General features: G+C 42.4%; 1 protein-coding gene across 6 annotated transcripts in view; it reads right to left on the bottom strand.

Annotated features, from left to right (window-relative positions):
* cluha (clustered mitochondria (cluA/CLU1) homolog a) overlaps positions 1-18,395 on the bottom strand; it is a 100,210-nt gene that overhangs the window by 46,925 nt on the left and 34,890 nt on the right. For all 6 annotated transcript variants that reach the window (XM_063031653.1, XM_063031652.1, XM_063031654.1 and 3 more), the window contains exons 3-10: positions 15,880-16,051; positions 14,534-14,677; positions 12,440-12,567; positions 10,301-10,455; positions 8,298-8,423; positions 6,470-6,617; positions 2,146-2,238; positions 777-1,471 (exon numbers count right to left, since the gene is read on the bottom strand). In XM_063031653.1, the coding sequence (XP_062887723.1) occupies positions 777-1,471; positions 2,146-2,238; positions 6,470-6,617; positions 8,298-8,423; positions 10,301-10,455; positions 12,440-12,567; positions 14,534-14,677; positions 15,880-16,051 (1,661 nt within the window). The remainder of the gene's footprint in view (positions 1-776; positions 1,472-2,145; positions 2,239-6,469; positions 6,618-8,297; positions 8,424-10,300; positions 10,456-12,439; positions 12,568-14,533; positions 14,678-15,879; positions 16,052-18,395) is intronic.

Raw genomic sequence — 18,395 nt, forward strand, 5'->3', positions numbered from 1 at the left:
ATCACTTGATTGAAATGTACAAGATCATAAAAGGCGTAGATCTAGTTGACAGCTAGACCCATTTCTCCAGGGCAGAAATGGCTAATAAGAGGGGGTATAATTTTAAGGTGATTAGAAGAAAGTACAGGAGGGATGTCAGAGGCAGTTTCCCCCCCCCCCCCCCCGACACAGACAGTGGTGGATGCATGGAATATGCTGCCAGGGGTAGAGACTCTTGGGTAGGCACATGGATGAAGAAAAATGAAGGACTGTGTAGAGAGAAGGGTTAGATTGATCCTGGAGTGGGTTAAAAGATCAGCACAACAATGTGGGCCAATGGGCTTGTACTGCGCTCTACTGTCTTATGTTCAAATGACAGGTATTAAATCGTGTAATGAAAAGGAACAGCTTAAACTTAAAACAACTAAATATCTATTGTCAGATTGTACAGCATATATCTACACTCAGAGATTTCTTCCTCTATGAATCTACTCCGAATCTCCTCTCAAATCATTCAGCTCTCAGCCTTAACAACAGCCAGTAGAAAGCAGTGGGGTGCATATATACGAAGAGAGAGAAGCTCCAGTTTGCTCTCTTTATGCTTTGAGGGTGATGGGATTTTGGGAATTACGGTTTGTGGGATGCATCAAGTAAAATCAGATTTAGTTGCTACTGAGGAGGCAGAACCAAAATTGACCCTTCCTGTGGCACTGCCCCAAACGGACAACCCCACCCTAGTAATATCTCTTAACAGCCACTCATCTCCACTGCAACATAGTTTACACTTCCAAGTTTACCTGTGCTCAACAAAGGCTTCAATGAGCTCCTGTCTAAGACAGGACAGCCTGTGCCGGTGTTCCTTCGGAAAGCCCATCTTCATGCATTCCTCTGGGAGTTCTTCACCTTCCACAGGGAGGAAGTTCAAGTCTGGTGGGAAGGTACGCAGCAAGTCCAGGATGTAATGGCGACTGTCATTCCCAATAATCCCTTTGCACTCAACGGAGGAACACAGCTCCACTTCCTCGTTCTTATCATTCAGTACTTTGTGCTTCTGGATCTTCAGAGGCCTAGCTGTCTTCTCCAACAACTCCAGGTACTTGGAGTGAGATACAACTGTTTTGCCAAAGTCTATGGACCCATATATAACACTCTGCTCCTGCTCTCGTTCCAGAATTCCAGGAATGATCGACTGCGCAGTCACCCTGTATCCTCTATAGTCCACGACCACGGTCCCGAGTGTGTAAAGTCCTTCCACATCAACTGCATTGTAGGCCCGAACGCCATTCAGGTCATTGGTGGGAGCCACGTAGGCCGCATTGTCTCCACCCAAGTCCTTGTAGTGGTCACGGACGTCAAAGCCCAGGCTGAAGAAGATGTTGTTCCAAATGAACATCTGCATTTTGGTTTCTTCACCCGGATTGATGGCCATGACGTTGCCGTCAATCACCGCCATTGCTCCTCGGGTCGCAGCTGCAGCAAAGTCACTGTGCACCTTTTGAAAGACAAATGCAAGGGAGTAAATCTTAGAGCTGTCACTAGAGCGGGGCGTGCACATCGCACAGACCAGATGGCATGGCTTGCATAGCATTCTCTCAGCTCCGGGGACTGATGAGATACCAGTCTCTTCTAACTGCACGGAAATAAACAAAAAACACCTGGGAGACCATCATGCAGGAGGTCAGAACAAGGGCACGATGCAAATTACTCAGATTACCTACAAATACTGATATTTAATGACTGGACCAAGTGAAATGCAGTACATCAATATGATATACTGGGTCCACAATTGTTTTTCCAACTCTCAGAGCTCGGCTGCTTTATGACTGGCAGTAGGGGTACCCAGACATAGCAAGAGAGAGCAATCTCTCTGTCAATTTCAATCCTACCTTGCTGGATTGTATCCAGAGGCAGACAAAAGTCTGGACCCTCAGCCAGCTCTACGATGATGGATATCAAGTATGACAGAAAGAAACCCCAGGGCTATTATCATGATACACAAATTACTTTGTTTCCATTAGTCTGAACAGCAGGCACAGAGGGGGAAAATTACTCAAATGCTGTCAAATATCAAAATAATCTGACATCTAGAATAAGACCAGAGGAAATGCATAACAGTGCAGACAATTACATGACTATAAATGAGAATGCAGATCGATTGCATTTTACCTTGAAGATAGCACGTTCACGGAGAAGTCTATCTGGAAGGTTCTTGCGGGGGAGCTCCCGGGTAGTTTGCAGTTCTTCATTCCAATCCCTTGTCTGCAAACATACAGGACAAATGGGAAAGATACACTTACAAGGACAATATTTCAATTGTGTGTTTTTTTTAACACTGAATTCCACTTTTAAGTTAAATTACTTGAGTTAATAATGCAGTTCAAGTTATGTAACCACTGATTCATAGAACAGTACAGCACATTACAGGCCCTTTGGCCCACAATGTTGTGCCGACCCTGCCTCCCATATAACCCCCCCCCCACCTTAAATTCCTCCATATACCTGTCTAGTTGTCTCTTAAACTTCACGAGTGTATCTGCCTCCACCACTGACTCGGGCAGTGCATTCCATGCACCAACCACTGAGTGAAAAACCTTCCTCTAATATCCCCCTTGAACTTGCCACCTCTTACCTTAAAGCCGTGTCCTCTTGTATTGATTCCCTGATCTTAACAACAAATCAGACAAAGGCTGACAGAGAACTGGCTGCAATCCCTAACAAATACTTAAAGCAAAGTGCGCACATTTATGTAGCACTTCATCACATCCTCTGCATGTACAAGTTTACAAATGAATACACTACTTTTTAAATTGAATTCTTTTTATAATCAAAAGTGAGCAATTAATTTGCAAATAACCAAACACATGGTTGAGAGAGAACCGATGGACAGGAGACCAAAAAATACTTTCTACAGAAAGTAGTGGGGACAGTTCAGTCCATCACAGGCAAAGCCAACCCCACTATTGAGCATATTTACAAGGAGAGCTACCTCAAGAAAACATCATGCATCATGAACTCTCTCTGCAGCAACCATCCAGGCCATGCCCCTTTGTCACTACCACCATCAGGCAGGAGGTCCAGGAGCCTTAAGTCCCACACCACCAGGTTTAGGAACAGTTATTATCCTACAATCACAAGGTTCCTGATCAGCATGGATAACTTCACTCACCTCAACTCTGAACAGATTCCACAACGTATGGACACACTTTCAAAGACTCTACAACTCACGTTCTCAGTATTTTTATTTATTTGTTCTTATTTGCAAAATTTGTGCATTGGTTGTGTCTTTGTGTATAGTTTTTCCATATATTCTATTGCATATTGTTATTTTCTTGTAAATGCCTGCAAGAAAATGAATCTCAGGGCAGCACATGGTGACATGTACATATATTTTTACTTTGAACTTTGGTATTTTAATTTACCAGTGTTTAGCAGCTTATGAATAAGAAATTCAACAATGCTTTGTTGAAATGTCAATTTAGATTGTGTGTTCAATCCCACAATCACCTGACTCAGAAATGGGAAGGCTGACATTTGTAGCAGGTGGCACCTTGCCCCAATCCCATGCTGCCTTGGGGCCACTCCAGCTGAAAATACTAACTCAAACCAAACAGTGAGCAAAACTGGGGGCTTGCTGCACAACCCACAGTGAATACTGCAATACATTGTTATTCTTTGCTTCCAAGTCAAAATGATAATCAAAAATTCTGACTGGATATATTTCAAATGTAAAGTGGTCATTGGAGCACCAATATCTCCCAGATGCCCAATTTGGATTTTGCCTGCTCTGGAATTCATTACAATCTAGGTACAAATAGGGGTAAAAGAGAGGTGAGAATAATTATGCTTGAACTGGGAGACCTTTTATATCTGAGGTTAGTGGGAACCAATGAAAACTCTTCACTGCTGGTAGGGGGAAAAAAAAATCACTGATCCCAGCACAACACAAGCCCTTCTGTGCATTATTCCGGACACCATCTTCTTCAGCAGTGTTCAGTTCTGTTCACAAGTCCTTTTAGAAAATTAAGCAATCCATCTGCCCTGAGCTGATAATGGCAAACAACATTTATTCTACATGTTGCTGGAATGGCCATTTTCAACCAATTCCTAATCACCTCTCTTGGAGGTACACAAGTATTACCATCAACACATGGGGATTGATGGCTTTGCTATTAACTTTACTGTTGACCAGAACCCTAACCAGACTAACTACTAATAAGAGCAGGACAGGCGACATAGATCCCAGAGATGGTGGCCTTCCTGAGCTTCAACAGCAACAATGGGCCACAAATCAGACACGTGATGAAATGCAACACTCACAAAATGCTGGAAGACCTCAGCAGGCCAGGCAGCATCTATGGGGGAAAAAAAAAGTACAGTCGAATTTTCGGGCCGAGACCTTTCAGCAGGGACTGGAGAACAAAAGATGAGTAGATTTAAAAGGTGGGGGGAGGGATAAGTAAATAGCTGTGAGGTTGATTGGTGAAAGAGATACAGGGCTGGAGAAGGGGGAAGTCTGATAGGTGGCGATAGAAGGCCATGGATGAAAGAAAATGGGGTGGAGAACCAGAGGAAGGCAATGGAGGGCAAGGAGATAAGGTGAGAGAGGGAAAAGGGGACGGGGACAGGTGAAGGAGAGGGCAGGGGGCCATTGCCAGAAGTTTGAGAAATCGATGTTCATGCCATTAGGTTGGAGGCTGCCCAGACAGAATACAAGGTGTTGTTCCTCCAACCCAAGTGTAGCCTCATCGCGACAGTGTAGGAGGCCATATCAGAAGGGGAATGGGAAGTGGAATTAAAATGGGTGGCCACTGGGAGATCCTGTTTCTTCTGGCAGACAAAGGCAAGTGCTCAGCGAAATGGTCTCCCAATCTATGTCGGGTCTCACTGATATACAGGAGGCCACACTGGAGCACCGGACACAGCACAAAACTCAACAGACTCAAGTGTTGCCTCACCTGGAAAGACTATTTGGGGCCCTGAATGGTAGTGAGGGAGGTGGTGTAGGGGCAGGTTCCGCTTGCAAGGATAAGTGCCAGGAGTTAGATCAGTGGGTGGGACAAACGAACAAGGGAGTCGTGTAGGGAATGATCCCTGTGGAAAGCCGAAAGTGCAGGTGTGGGGATGGGGGGGTGGCGAAGAGAAGATGTGCTTGGTGGCGGGATCCCATTGGAGATGGCAAATGTCCCATTTGCTAGGTAGACTTCTACTCCAGCTGTACCAGCAAGATAATAATATAGTAGCTAACACATCACTTTACAGTGATGAGGGTTTGATTCCCTTCACCGCCTGCAAGGAGTTTGTACGTTCTCCCCGTGACTGTGTGGGTTTCCTCCAAGTGCTCCAGTTTCTTTCCACATTCCAAAGACATACGGTTAGAGTGAGTTGTGTACTTGCTATATTGGTGCTGGAGGTGTGGCAACACACGTGGGCTGCCCAGCACAATCCTCAGGTTTTATTTGATACAAACGACGTATTTCACAGTTTGCTTCATGTACATGTTGTTAGGCCATATTTGAGAGATGCAACATAGCTTGATAGGGCATATTTTGGAGATGCAATACAGCAAATATAACCTTCAGATCCAACTATGGATTGTACATTAAATATAAAATGCAGCTCTGGTGCGAAATGCAGCTTGGAACAGGAAATATCCAATTGACTTGAGATGTCTGCATATGCATGAATGCAATCAACACCCCATTGCATGAATACAACTTCGAGACCACAGTAATTAACTAATTTTAAGTCCACTGGTGGGAAGATTCAGGCATTTGAAAATTTACATGCAATTCAAAAGCAGCATTATGAGGGCATTGTAACTAGAAATTGACCTTTGTTCTTCAACATATAAAAATGTTGTGTAATTTTAGGCGTGGGAGTCTCCCGTGATTTCAAAGGCTGTCAGCTTGTTGTTGTCACAAATAAAGACTTTAACATCTACCAGCTACATCTCTCTGGTGACTTCTTTCAGTTATAACATGCGATAAATAAAACTAATCTTTAAACCTTTAAAACCTTCAAAGTTCAAGCTCAAGACCATTGACAGAACCATCCTGTCACCTCATCCACATCTGATGCCTAGTAGCTGTTACAAATTGCACTGCATCAGGTCATCAAGGCTACTTTAATACCACCTCAACAAATTATTGACCTCTTCCATTTTGAGATCAGAGCTATGGGCAAATGAGAGCAAAACATCTTTGGAGTCAAACACCAAGCTAACTTTGAAATATATTACTGATTCCCAATCGCTGCTGAGTAACAATCCTGGAATTCCTCATCTATAACATCATGGGAGTACCTTCAATCAAAAAAAAGTGAAGGTGAGCAGCTTCTGGACAATTTGTGTTCTAATCAGGCTGTCCATAGTACCTGACTGCAATGAAATAGATTGGGATGGACAATTAGGAGTGGAAGCTAATAATGGAGCAAGCTGGTTGCTACATTTTGTGCTGTCTGGTGCACTGATTATGAAACTACTCAGGAATACCTGGCCTGGTATGTGCTCTTCATATCCCAAGCGTGAAGTGTATGCATCTTCTGCACGGACACAGTCCATGGCGTGTTCCACTGCAGGTGCAGTCCAACTGTACACCTGGAACGGAGTTGCTATCCTCTCAAACGGGTGCCGCTGGACCCTACAGATCAATTGGTGCACAGGTCAGTCAGCCAGTATTTTACTACTTCATATCCAGCCCCACACAGCTCCACAATGAGTAGCAACTGTGTGCGTCTCAAGATAATATGACTCCATATGCAATCTATTGCAGTAAAGCAGTTAATTCTCAATGCACAGATAGTGCTAATGAATAGCAAACTCAAAAGAATCTGCAGATGCTGGATATCCAAAGCAACACAAAATGCTGGAGGAACTCAGCAGGTCAGACAGCATCTAAGAGGAATAAGCAGTCGATGTTTCGGCTGACACTCATCAGGAATGACTTTTCCATCAGAACCCACCTTCCCCCTCACCTATTACCTACCAACTTGTACTTTCCCTCCCGCCCACTTCTTCTGGCTTTTCCCCTTCTTGATTTCCCAGCCCTGATGAAGGGTCTTGGCCCAAAGCATCGACTGTACGTGGTATTAAGTAGGTTTATTTCCAGCTCTGCACAGGACTAAAAATTGAATGATGCTGGCTGAGGCCAACAGTTGGAATGTGAACTGTCAAGATTCTGTCACACACAGGTAAGGGAATCCTGAAATTATGTGGACCCAGTGATCATGGCACATCTGTCAGTCTACTCCAGCACCGGACTTTATGCAGTCCAGAAGCAGAGCCACACCTGCTGAGATTCCCCAGTTTTATGCTGGCAAATCCACCTCTATGACCTATCAACCAGTCTTTTCTAAAAACTTATTTTAAATTATTACTTCCAAATGCTTTAGCATGATTTCGATTTCTTGAATCATTTAAAGCAATTTTGATAGTTTTTATAAATGTGTCATATGAGACATTTTAAAAAATGACATTGTTGGGCAGAAGATGAGATTCCATCTTCAGCCAGGTTTCCTGTCAAAGGCTATAGGTGTTCCAGGAACAAAGCTCTATCACCATCGAGTACTGGTTACATCTCACTGCCCGAGTCCTGAGGGAGGAAATTTGGCTCAATCAGCTCTCTGCTTGGGAAAGCAAGGACTGTCAGGGGCCAGAGACAAACTAAACTCAACTTGACTGGACCCTATAGGCCCTATGAATCTACTGAGGTTCTGGTGACTGCAGATGATTTAAATCTGCCCACTAGCTTGAGGTTTCGGAAATGTGGATGCAGTCTAATCTAACCGTCTAAACTATTCCACTTGCAGTACAATGGCATTCAAAGAACTGTAGAACTGTACATTGTACTCCTCATGGCCAAATCAATACTCTGCACTGGTCCATCATCATGTCCTTGTGTCTGCGTTCAGTTTTGCCACGCACAAAGTTGTGAATCCCATTTCCACCCCCATGTACAGCAACTCTGTTGTTAAGTGCTTTTATTAGCTGCTAACTTCAAGGCAATAATCCCAGTCTCACCCTCTAATTACAGCCTAGACAGGATCTGTAAAGGAAACGGATCAGTGAATGTGGCAATGACATTGCAAATTAGAATTGCTTTACTATCATGTTTGTTGAGTCAAACAACTTGGGTTGAGTTGTGACCACCAGCTTTATTCCCTTCTAAAATACACATTAAAAGAAAAAACACATTCAAGACAATTCCATTATAATCTCTGCACAGCAAGCACCCACAATTTATTATTGGGTAACAATGCTAAAAGGTCCCAATACATAACCGTAAAACAGAAAAGTTATCATGTACAAGTGCAACTCTCACCTCTTCTTTTGCAAGGTAGCAAAATTCTTTTTGAAAGTAGGACTGATCTGACTTAACAATTCCACCAGGGAATGGCTAAGAAAGCTGGGGTTTGCTGGCTTGGGGTTGAAGCTGTAGGCTGTAGACCTGTTGCAAGTAGACAAATCATCAAAAAATAACTAATAGCAACATTCTTTATGATCACTTTAAATTATATCCACCACAATCATCACACAATTCATACCAAAGGATGAAGACCTAGACTTACAAGCCTTCATATCTTTCTTTCAGAAAGAGTCTTGTATATGTCCTGATTGAAGTCTTACCTGAAAGATACCACCTCTAAAAAGGTGGAAAGTACTACCAACTGAGATAGGAATCCCAAGTTTTCTTCAAGGGATCATGCCTGTGTTGTGCATGCACTAAGTGATTTATCTTTTTCCAAATGACCTCTCCCTGACCGTCATTTTATTCATTTCCACAGCAGACTGCAGCACGAAATTGTGCAGTTCACATACAAATGAATGGAAATGACCCTCCTACACTCACCTCGCAATAAAGATGTACAAAGGCTTCACTAACAATTCTCATTATACAAAAGTAGGGCTACAGTTGCTTACATTATTAATAATCGCTAATATTATGTCACAGAATGGAAGCAGTGGGTGTAAAAACACAATCTTTTCATCATTTATTAGGGGCTAGGGCCAGGGGAGGGTGGGGCAAGGAAGCTATGGTACGTGTACCCAAGATGACTTGCACAAAAAAACCTCGCCCATAATAAAGATACATAATGATCATCTTTACAGCCAAATGAAGCAGCAAATGATATATACTTTTTTTTTTACAACCCAAGAGCAGCGAGATGCTTTCACATGAAACGTCTCACGCCAGCTTGTGCCAGCTAGATGGATGAGAGAACATATGATGTTGGATGATGTTTTGAAATCCTTGCAGATCTAATGCACACATCAGTATTAGATAATAAACTATTATTGGACAATAACAATACCATTTAGAAATTGTCATTTTTTTCCAATTGTCTTTAAAAAGTTATTAATTTTGAACAGGTTTTCTAAAATGATTTATTTATTTCAATCCGTCCCTGTTATACTTTTATTAATAGCCAAACAAAAAGTAGGCATAAATAAGCAACGGGCATACCTTTTCCCTTTAAAAGTCTAAAATTAATGTAACTAATTCATTAATCAATGATAATCTGTTCAAAATTAACAAGGAATGCAAAATAAGTTTATTTTTCTCCAGAAGTTTATCTCCTATTTGGGCAAACGCTCTCAAAGGACTGACACCCCTATGCCAGACTGTGTGCAAGAGGCAGGTCATAAGAGACGGAGCAAATATGCAGAAATTAGTGAGTGTTTGTAACAGAGCAACCATTACATGCCTCACAGTATATGCGAGTGTAGACTGCTGGACTATTTCACTCCATCAGAGGCAGGTTCAGAAATGTAGATAGGATGGTGTTAAACAACCAATATAGTGCCTCCCCGATGGATCAGTCAACATATTTAATATACACAACTGCTGACATATGCTAGTACGTGCAAGATCAAACTTGTAGCTGCCGGCATTGACTTTGGTGAGGCTTCAACTCTGCAGGAATTAGGTGCACTGCAAAGGACTCCTGGTTTCAGTGAACAGGCTCACTATATCTGCAGTAGCTAAAATATTCAATGTGGGAAACTTCCACAAATTCATTCGCTTTTACTGAAACCACGTTAAATTTCAACTATATGAAAAGTGCCATTAATAATTGTTCCTTTAACTCAGAACCAGAGGATATAGGAGGAAGTACACAAGGTGCATGACCACCAAGCTTGAGTTCCAGCAAAATATTTCTTCCACAATAGCATCACCCTCTCCACGTGCTTCCCAAGTTCCCCTCGGACAAAGCTTCTAATTGCACTTATGATCTTGAGAAAGACCACATCTCCCATCCTGAAGCAGAGTGTGCGGGAAAGCAGAGAAAGGAAATTCACAATACAAAGGCACGCAATACTTACTGATTTGTGTAAAAACCCCGTGTTGAAGCAGTAATGCTAACATGACGATCTTCCACAGTTACCACATACAGGTACATCAGGTCACCATGCATCTTGCGGTTACCAGGAGGAGGGTTCCAGCCACTCATGGTCAACACTTTCAGGCACTGCAGAGGCTGTGGAATAGGAGGAATAGAGGGAATTAAAACCATGCAAAGCTATTGTTGGAAACCATTGTTTTGTTTTCTAATAATACTTTGTTCTTTTAACAAACTCATGTCTTTTTTATACTCACTGGCAGAAAGCGGTATAGCAGTTAAACTAACAGTTTATCATCTTGCTCATTTTTCATTGTTAAATATTAGCACATTACCCATGTGATGTAATTGTCTTTAATTATGTAGCCTATTAACCAATTTATCAATATCTAAGGAATTTTCTTCATCTCAAAGTGATAGAATCTTCAGAAACATCACCTTCTTTACTTCTTTGTTTTACACCCCTTAGCACTGTTTCTTAGCTCACTACTCCTGTTTGCTTGTACCCTAAAGTAAACAAATCTTGGAATTAAGACTGCTCGCCACTTTTGACTTCTGGAAGAACCCCAAGGATCAGAAAATAAGAGAATCTAACACTATACATACAACCACTGCAGTGTTTTCCCCTCGATGTCCATTAACTTCAGGGTTCCTTAATGTCACACTTGGTCAAGTGACGCCATGATGTCAATAGTAGCCACCATTCACACCTCACCCTTTGGCATTCGGCTCCCTGCTCCACGTTTCCAACAAGGCTCTGATAAGACCCAAAGCTGAGTGGTCCAAGAGGTAATCCAAACTAGACATCAGTGAGGAAGTTCTTAGAGAATGCGTGCAACTTGATTGCACTCGTGATATCAGTTGCTCATCACTTTGCTGATGCCTGGGCGGTAATTGGTCAGACTGGATTTGAGTGGCTTTTTTTGTGAAAAGGGCATAGCTGGACAATGGATAGATGTCAGTGTTGCAAGCATATTAAAGCACCTTTTCTCATCTGGAACCCAGCTGGGATGCTGTTGAGCCCCACAGCCTTTGTGGCATTCAGTGTTTAATGTCTATGGCAAATCCAGAACAGGGTGCCACTAAATTGCCACCCACTGCCGTGTATGCTGGCGCAGTTTGTTACGCAATCTATAATCAATTTGAACCCTCCCAACCCAGCACTTATTGCTAAACATTTTACCTAAAGTAACAAATTCCACTGGTGAATTCATCCGCACGTTGGATATTCGACTAGGTTAAAAATTACTTTAGCTAATTTAAAGTTCAACACAAAATTTATCAGAGTATGTATATATCGCTACATAAAACCCTGAGATTCTTTTTCTGTGGGCATACTTAGCAAATCTATACAACAGTAACTGTGAACAGGATCAATGAACAACAAGCTGTGCTAATGCAAATATTTCCTTCCCTAAAAGGACATCCTGGCGCTAGGAGTTTATGGCAAACGTTTTATTTCTTTCACTGAAAATTCAGATTCACAAAGACTTGAAACCATTATTGTTAATCGATTGAGATACAGTGTGGAAGATGCCCTTCAAGCCAAGCTGGCCAGCAACCCCCGATTTAACTCTAGCCTAATCATGGGACAATTTGCAATGAACAATTATCCTACCAATCGATAGGTCTTTGGACTGTGGAAGGAAACAGTAGCACCCAGAGGAAACCCACACAGTCATGGGGAGAACATACAAATTCCTTACAGGCAGTGGCGGGAATTGAACCCGAATCACTGATACTGTAAAGTGCTGTGTTAATCACAACGCTACCGTGTCGCCTCGACCCTTTAGACTACTCACAAGGTAACACTACAGCTATGCTGCACGCATCTAAAACAAAGGCCAGTGGCAGACACCAAACACAAGTGATGCTGGACTGACAGTTTCCAGCACTGCCCAGTAGCACAACACATACGAGCAACAACCTCAATGGCTCACATTCACATAATAATACATCGCCAGCACAACCTCAAGGCAAATACTTTTTGTACATTGATCAAGAAGTTGTTGAACTGAAACACTACCTCCTGTCCACTGATGCTGCCAGCTGTGCTGGGTGTATTCGCCCTTGACTGCTTTCAAGTTCCCACTTTTCAGCATTGACAGCATGTTCAGCTTACCTTTGCATCCTTGGTCTGTGGCTGGAGGAAGAGCAAAGGGCGCTCCTTGCTGCCAGGGAGGATGTGTTCTGGAGGCGTGCAGTCTATTTGCTCTAATTCAGAACCTTTCCTTTTACGCTTTCCACTCTCTTTAAAAAAAAGTTTTCAAAACTAAAATAAAATGGGTGAATTTATTGCTTTTGATTAGAAGTGATAAAATCACTTTTTAGCAGTGTTCTCAGACTTCAGCAGAACACAAATGATGGACAAGGTTTATATTGAGACGAAATTTGTAGCTAAAAAATCAGGCACTTTATTATACAATTTACTTGCAGTTATGACTCCTTTGTCACCCACCACCTCTTGAAACCAAAGCTCCCGTCACAGCTGTCAAACTCTATCAAACATCAACTGCCAGACGATCAGTGTAGAAATCAAACATCTGTACAGCTGAACAACACTAGTCAGTGCTGACTATTCCCACCCCCACTTCGTGAAGAGCAATCACACAACCGTCACAGCTCAATCCGCACGGAAATGAAAGATTCCCGCCGACTGCAAGGTCCGCCATTGTAAATTGCAAAAACAACCAGATTGTGGAATTCCATTAGCTTTAATAAAGCACAGTTTAATAACCAGAGTTAAAAATTACTGACTATTTTCTTCTTTCCCCAGGGCATCTGCTTGTGGACTGCTCCAAATGCAGTCCTTCAAGTGACAATTATTCATACACTAGACAGGCAGCTGCTGTTCAAGTCCCCAGCAGTAATAAACACACACCCTCATACTCGCCCACCAGTTGAGAGGGGTGGCAATGGCTACACTGGGCAATGAAGGGGAGCCTTCGCATCATCCACCCCGCTCTCTTTTAACATTTTTAATCCACAGGATTCTCCAGCAGTTAACTTGAAGGCTGAGTTGGTGGGAAGGAAGGCAAATGTGATGTCAGCATTCATTTCAAAAGGATTAGAATATAAAAGGAAAGATGTGATGCTGAGGCTTTATAAGGCATTGATCAGAGTTTTGGGCCCCTTAAGAAAGGATGTGCTGACTTTGGAGAGGGTTGTAGGAGGTTCGCGAGAATGATCCCAGGAATGAAATGCTTAACGTACGAGTAGAATTTGATGGCTTTGGGCCTGTACTCATGGCAGCTTTTTTAAAAAAATGGTGGGGGAGGGGGAAAAAAAAAGGGAAGGAAATCTCATTGTAACCTACCAAATACGAGTGGATGTTTCCTATAGTGGATGGTCTAGCGTCAGAGGGCACTGCCTCAGGACAAATAGGTACAAGAACAGTTTCTTTCCGTATGCCAGTATGAATTTTAGTTTATTATGAACCAAGTCCACTTATACATATACAGGTATATCTCATTGTATATAGTTCACAATTATTTGCACTATTGTTTTGTTTGATTTTTGATTCTGTACAGCGAGAGCTCAGGGCATCAAATTCCCTGTATGTGTCCACATACTTGGCGATAATAAAGGATTCTGATTTTGATTCTGAAGAGAGGGATATCCATTCACAAGAGAGATGAGGAGAAATTTCTTTATACAGAGGGTGGAGAATCTGTGAAATTCATTGTCACACACGGCTGTGGAGGCCAAGTGAATGGATATATTTAAAATGGAGGTTGATAGTCAGGATGTCAAAGGTTATGAGGACGGCAGGAAAATGGAGTTGAAAGGGATAGCAAGGCCAGCCATGAAAGAATGGCAGAGTACACTCGATTGGCCAAACTGCCCGATTCTCTTCTGGGTCTTACGGTTTTAAGACCACCTTCAGCTGCCTAATGAAATATCTCTGAAGTTCTAACAATCTTTCATGTTGCCCTCTGGAAGATTTCTCTAAACCAACCAGACCCTGTAAAAGTGTACATCTAATATCACAGTTTATTTTCTATAAACACTTCCTGTCTACTTTACAAATTGTATAGGGATAGGTTCTAGATATACATTAAAGTAACATCTACAGCCTGCTAAGAGTAACTAGCAAGTCAAGCTATGACAAACAAAGTCATGCTCTGCTGGGAGCAGGACCTCGTCAAAGCCTTTAAGAATATACTTCTTTGTTTCACAGTCCACTACCTATCCACACCACCGTCCAATTTCTTACCTCCCAAATCCCCCTCGGTGAATGTGCTCAGGAATGATAAGGAATTGCAGTCCACACCATTGTAGGAATCAGATGGATCCAAGCTCTTTAGAAGGTCTCTGATATGCCGCACATGTATTCGGGCTTCCCGGACTGTGTAAGGTTCTTAGAAAACGCACATGCAACAAAAATAGAATGACTAATCTGCTCCACTTCAGCTGTTCTTCAACACAACTCAAAACAGAATGAAAAACCTGTTCAGCCCATTTTAAAACCGCAAACACGAGGAATTCTGCAGATGGTGGAAATTCAAGCAACACACAAAGTTGCTGGTGAACGTGACGAAGGGTCTTGGCCTGAAACGTCAACTGTACCTCTTCCTAGAAATGCTCCTGGCCTGCTGCGTTCACCAGCAACTTTGTGTGTTCAGCCCATTTTATTAAGTTTCTAAATCCCAGCGAGCTACTCAGTTTAGCTGCTTATTGTTTAAGTGTTCCTCATCTTACTCGAAAATTAACTTATTCTTCAACATTCACATTTACTGATCACACCTAACTGCCCCTGAACTCAGTTGGCAGTTACTAGACCCACCCATATGGTTTCACATACATAGCAAGACATTGTATTTTGTCTCTGAAGATTTACTAACGAAGCGTAAACAGAAGAGATTCTCCAGATGCTGGAAATTCAGAGTGACATGCACAAAATGCTGCAAGAACTCAGCAAGTCACGTAGCATCTATGGAGAGGATTAAAGAGTCAACTTTTTGAGCCGAGACCCTTCACCAGAACTGATGAGTTTCTCCAGCACTTAGTATCTGACTAAGGAAGCTATAATTATGGCTTCACATATATTGTTATAAGTGATAAACCTTGTTTTATTTCTCCAGATTATTTACATTTAGTTTTCCTGAATACACTGGTGAATTTGAACTCTCAACTCTGAATCAATGTCAAGACCAAAACAGGAACAGCCTTAACCAATATGCTTCAATACCGATTTTAATCTTTTGAAGTCTGAAACATAGAAAACCTACAGCACAATACAGGCCCCTTGATTTGAAATATTTTCAGAAAAATGATTTTGTAACTAGTTCTTAACTGCCTTCTTTCCAAACTGAAATATCCACATTTCTCCCACCTTTTCTCAACAATCCCCCCCTCTTCACGTGCATCCACCAAGACCAGAAGGCAATGTTCACAGTGCAACTTGAACAACTGACAGCAGTGCTTATGATGCCAACATAATAGGACTCAAGCTCAGATTTCCTGACAAATTTTGTTTAATTCCCAGCTGATATACCTAGTTCTGCCTGATCCTAAAGTTAACATTAATACACTGTATGGTATGGTATGCCAAGTCAATACCTTCCACCACTTTCAGATTAGAGCCTTCTTGTAGGCCTTCAATTGACTTGAGCTCAGAGAAGTTGTCCAGAACATTTCCATCCAGCTGCAGAGAGAAGCAGGTCCGATGACAAGTATCCTCTCTGTCCATAAGAACTTGATGGATCTCCTGCACCATCTCCTGAGGAGAAACCTATGCCCAAAACAAAACAAATTAGGAAATACAAGAAGTTTTGTTTGATACAGGGACTCTTTTTTTTTAAAAAAAGTGGCCATGGAGTGAAATAAATACACTATCCAACATAAATTGAAATTAATATAAAACCAGGAAAATGGTGGAAACACTTGGCAGGTTAGGTAGCATTATTGGTAAAAATAAAGAGTTAATTTTTCAGTAAGTTTGTTTTCTCTTCTTCCCAAATTTCAATGAGAAGTCTTTGATTTGTTTTCCCTCCACGAATGCTGCCTGACTTGCTGAGTGTTCTTAGCATTTCCCGCTTGTATTTCAGATTAATAATGTCTGTTTTTTTTCTGATTTTCAAAGCTTAACCTGAGGCAGGTTTAAAAATTTATCAGTAGAGTGACAGAGTGGCACAGAGGGAGAAATAGAGAGGTTTTGGCCACACCCCATTCACCAATGACAGACAGTAATCAATAGCACTGATTCCAATGTTTTTCTTGAATTTGCGTAAGAGAATATATCTCAGGGTTGTATATGGTGACATACATGTACTTTTGAGTATTGAAAATCAGAATTACAACAAGATCATACAAGCCAGGACTAGCAATAAATGTCTTGCCCTCAAGTCAACTCTACAATTTAATATCATGAATGCTCTGAAAGCTGTCTCAACTTGACTTTCCCATTTGACCTGCAGTTACCTTGCCCCCATTGCTTGTAGGTGACTCAGAATATTTAAAGTTTAAATTCTGGAGGAAGCACCCACTCTACATCCACCCCGTCAGGATATTGAGAAATTCTTGGAGGCCAAAACTGGCTAAGGTCTTGAAGGATCTTTGAGTGGCAGTGTTAATTCCAAGAATTGAAATTACCTGTTGTTCTGGAGCTGCTCCGGCCTATGGCCAGGCCACACTTAGATCCCCTCCAGTTCGCCTACCAGCCCCTACTAGGAGTTGAGGATGCCATTGTCTACCTGCTGAACCGTGTCTACGCCCACCTGGACAAGCCAGCGAGCACTGTGAGGGTCATGTTTTTTGACTTCTCCAGTGCATTCAACACCATCTGCCCTGCTCTGCTGGGGGAGAAGCTGACAGCGATGCAGGTGGATGCTCCCCTGGTGTCATGGATTCTTGATTACCTGACTGGCAGACCACAGTACGTGTGCTTGCAACACTGTGTCCGACAGAGTGATCAGCAGCACTGGGGCTCCACAGGGGACTGTCTTGTCTCCCTTTCTCTTCAGCATTTACACCTCGGACTTCAACTACTGCACAGAGTCTTGTCATCTTCAGAAGTTTTCGGATGACTCTGCCATAGTAGGATGCATCAGCAAGGGAGATGAGGTTGAGTACAGGGCTACGGTAGGAAACTTTGTCACATGGTGTGAGCAGAATTATCTGCAGCTTAATGTGAAAAAGACTAAGGAGCTGGTGATAGACCCGAGGAGAGCTAAGGTACAGGTGACCCCTGTTTCCATCCAGAGGGTCAGTGTGGACATGGTGGAGGATTACAAATACCTGGGGATACGAATTGACAATAAACTGGACTGGTCAAAGAACACTGAGGCTGTCTGCAAGAAGGGTCAGAGTCGTCTCTACTTCCTGAGGAGACTGAAGTCCTTTAACATCTGTCAGACGATGCTGAGGATGTTCTACGAGTCTGTGGTGGCCAGTGCGATCATGTTTGCTGTTGTGTGCTGGGGCAGCAGGCTGAGGGTAGCAGACACCAACAGAATCAACAAACTCATTCGCAAGGCCAGTGATGTTGTGGGGATGGAACTGGACTCTCTAACGGTGGTGTCTGAAAAGAGGATGCTGTCTAAGTTGCATGCCATCTTGGACAATGTCTCCCATCCACTACATAATGTACTGGGTGGGCACAGGAGTACATTCAGCCAGAGACTCATTCCACCGAGATGCAACACAGAGCGTCATAGGAAGTCATTCCTGCCTGTGGCCACCAAACTTTACAACTCCTCCCTTGGAGGGTCAGACACCCTGTGCCGATAGGCTAGTCCTGGACTTATTTCATAATTTACTGGCATAATTTACATATTACTATTTAACTATTTATGGTTCTATGACTATTTATTATTTATGGTGCAACTGCAATGAAAACCAATTTCCCCCGGGATCAATAAAGTACAACTATGACTATTAACTATCATTTTTGACAACAAATCAACCATTGAGAAAAACCTGCCACTTTCAAAGTTTATACATGGGTAAGCTCCTCGAATTCCTACAAGGGTGCTCGACTGAAGCTTAAAAATTAACCTTTTCTTCCTCCTTATTTCATAACATTTTTGCTTCCTTTTTCCAATTGGTCTTGTGTTAAAGCAATGACAAACAAAGAG

This window comes from Mobula hypostoma, chromosome 23 (genome assembly GCF_963921235.1).
Source record: "Mobula hypostoma chromosome 23, sMobHyp1.1, whole genome shotgun sequence".
NCBI lineage: Eukaryota > Metazoa > Chordata > Chondrichthyes > Myliobatiformes > Myliobatidae > Mobula > Mobula hypostoma.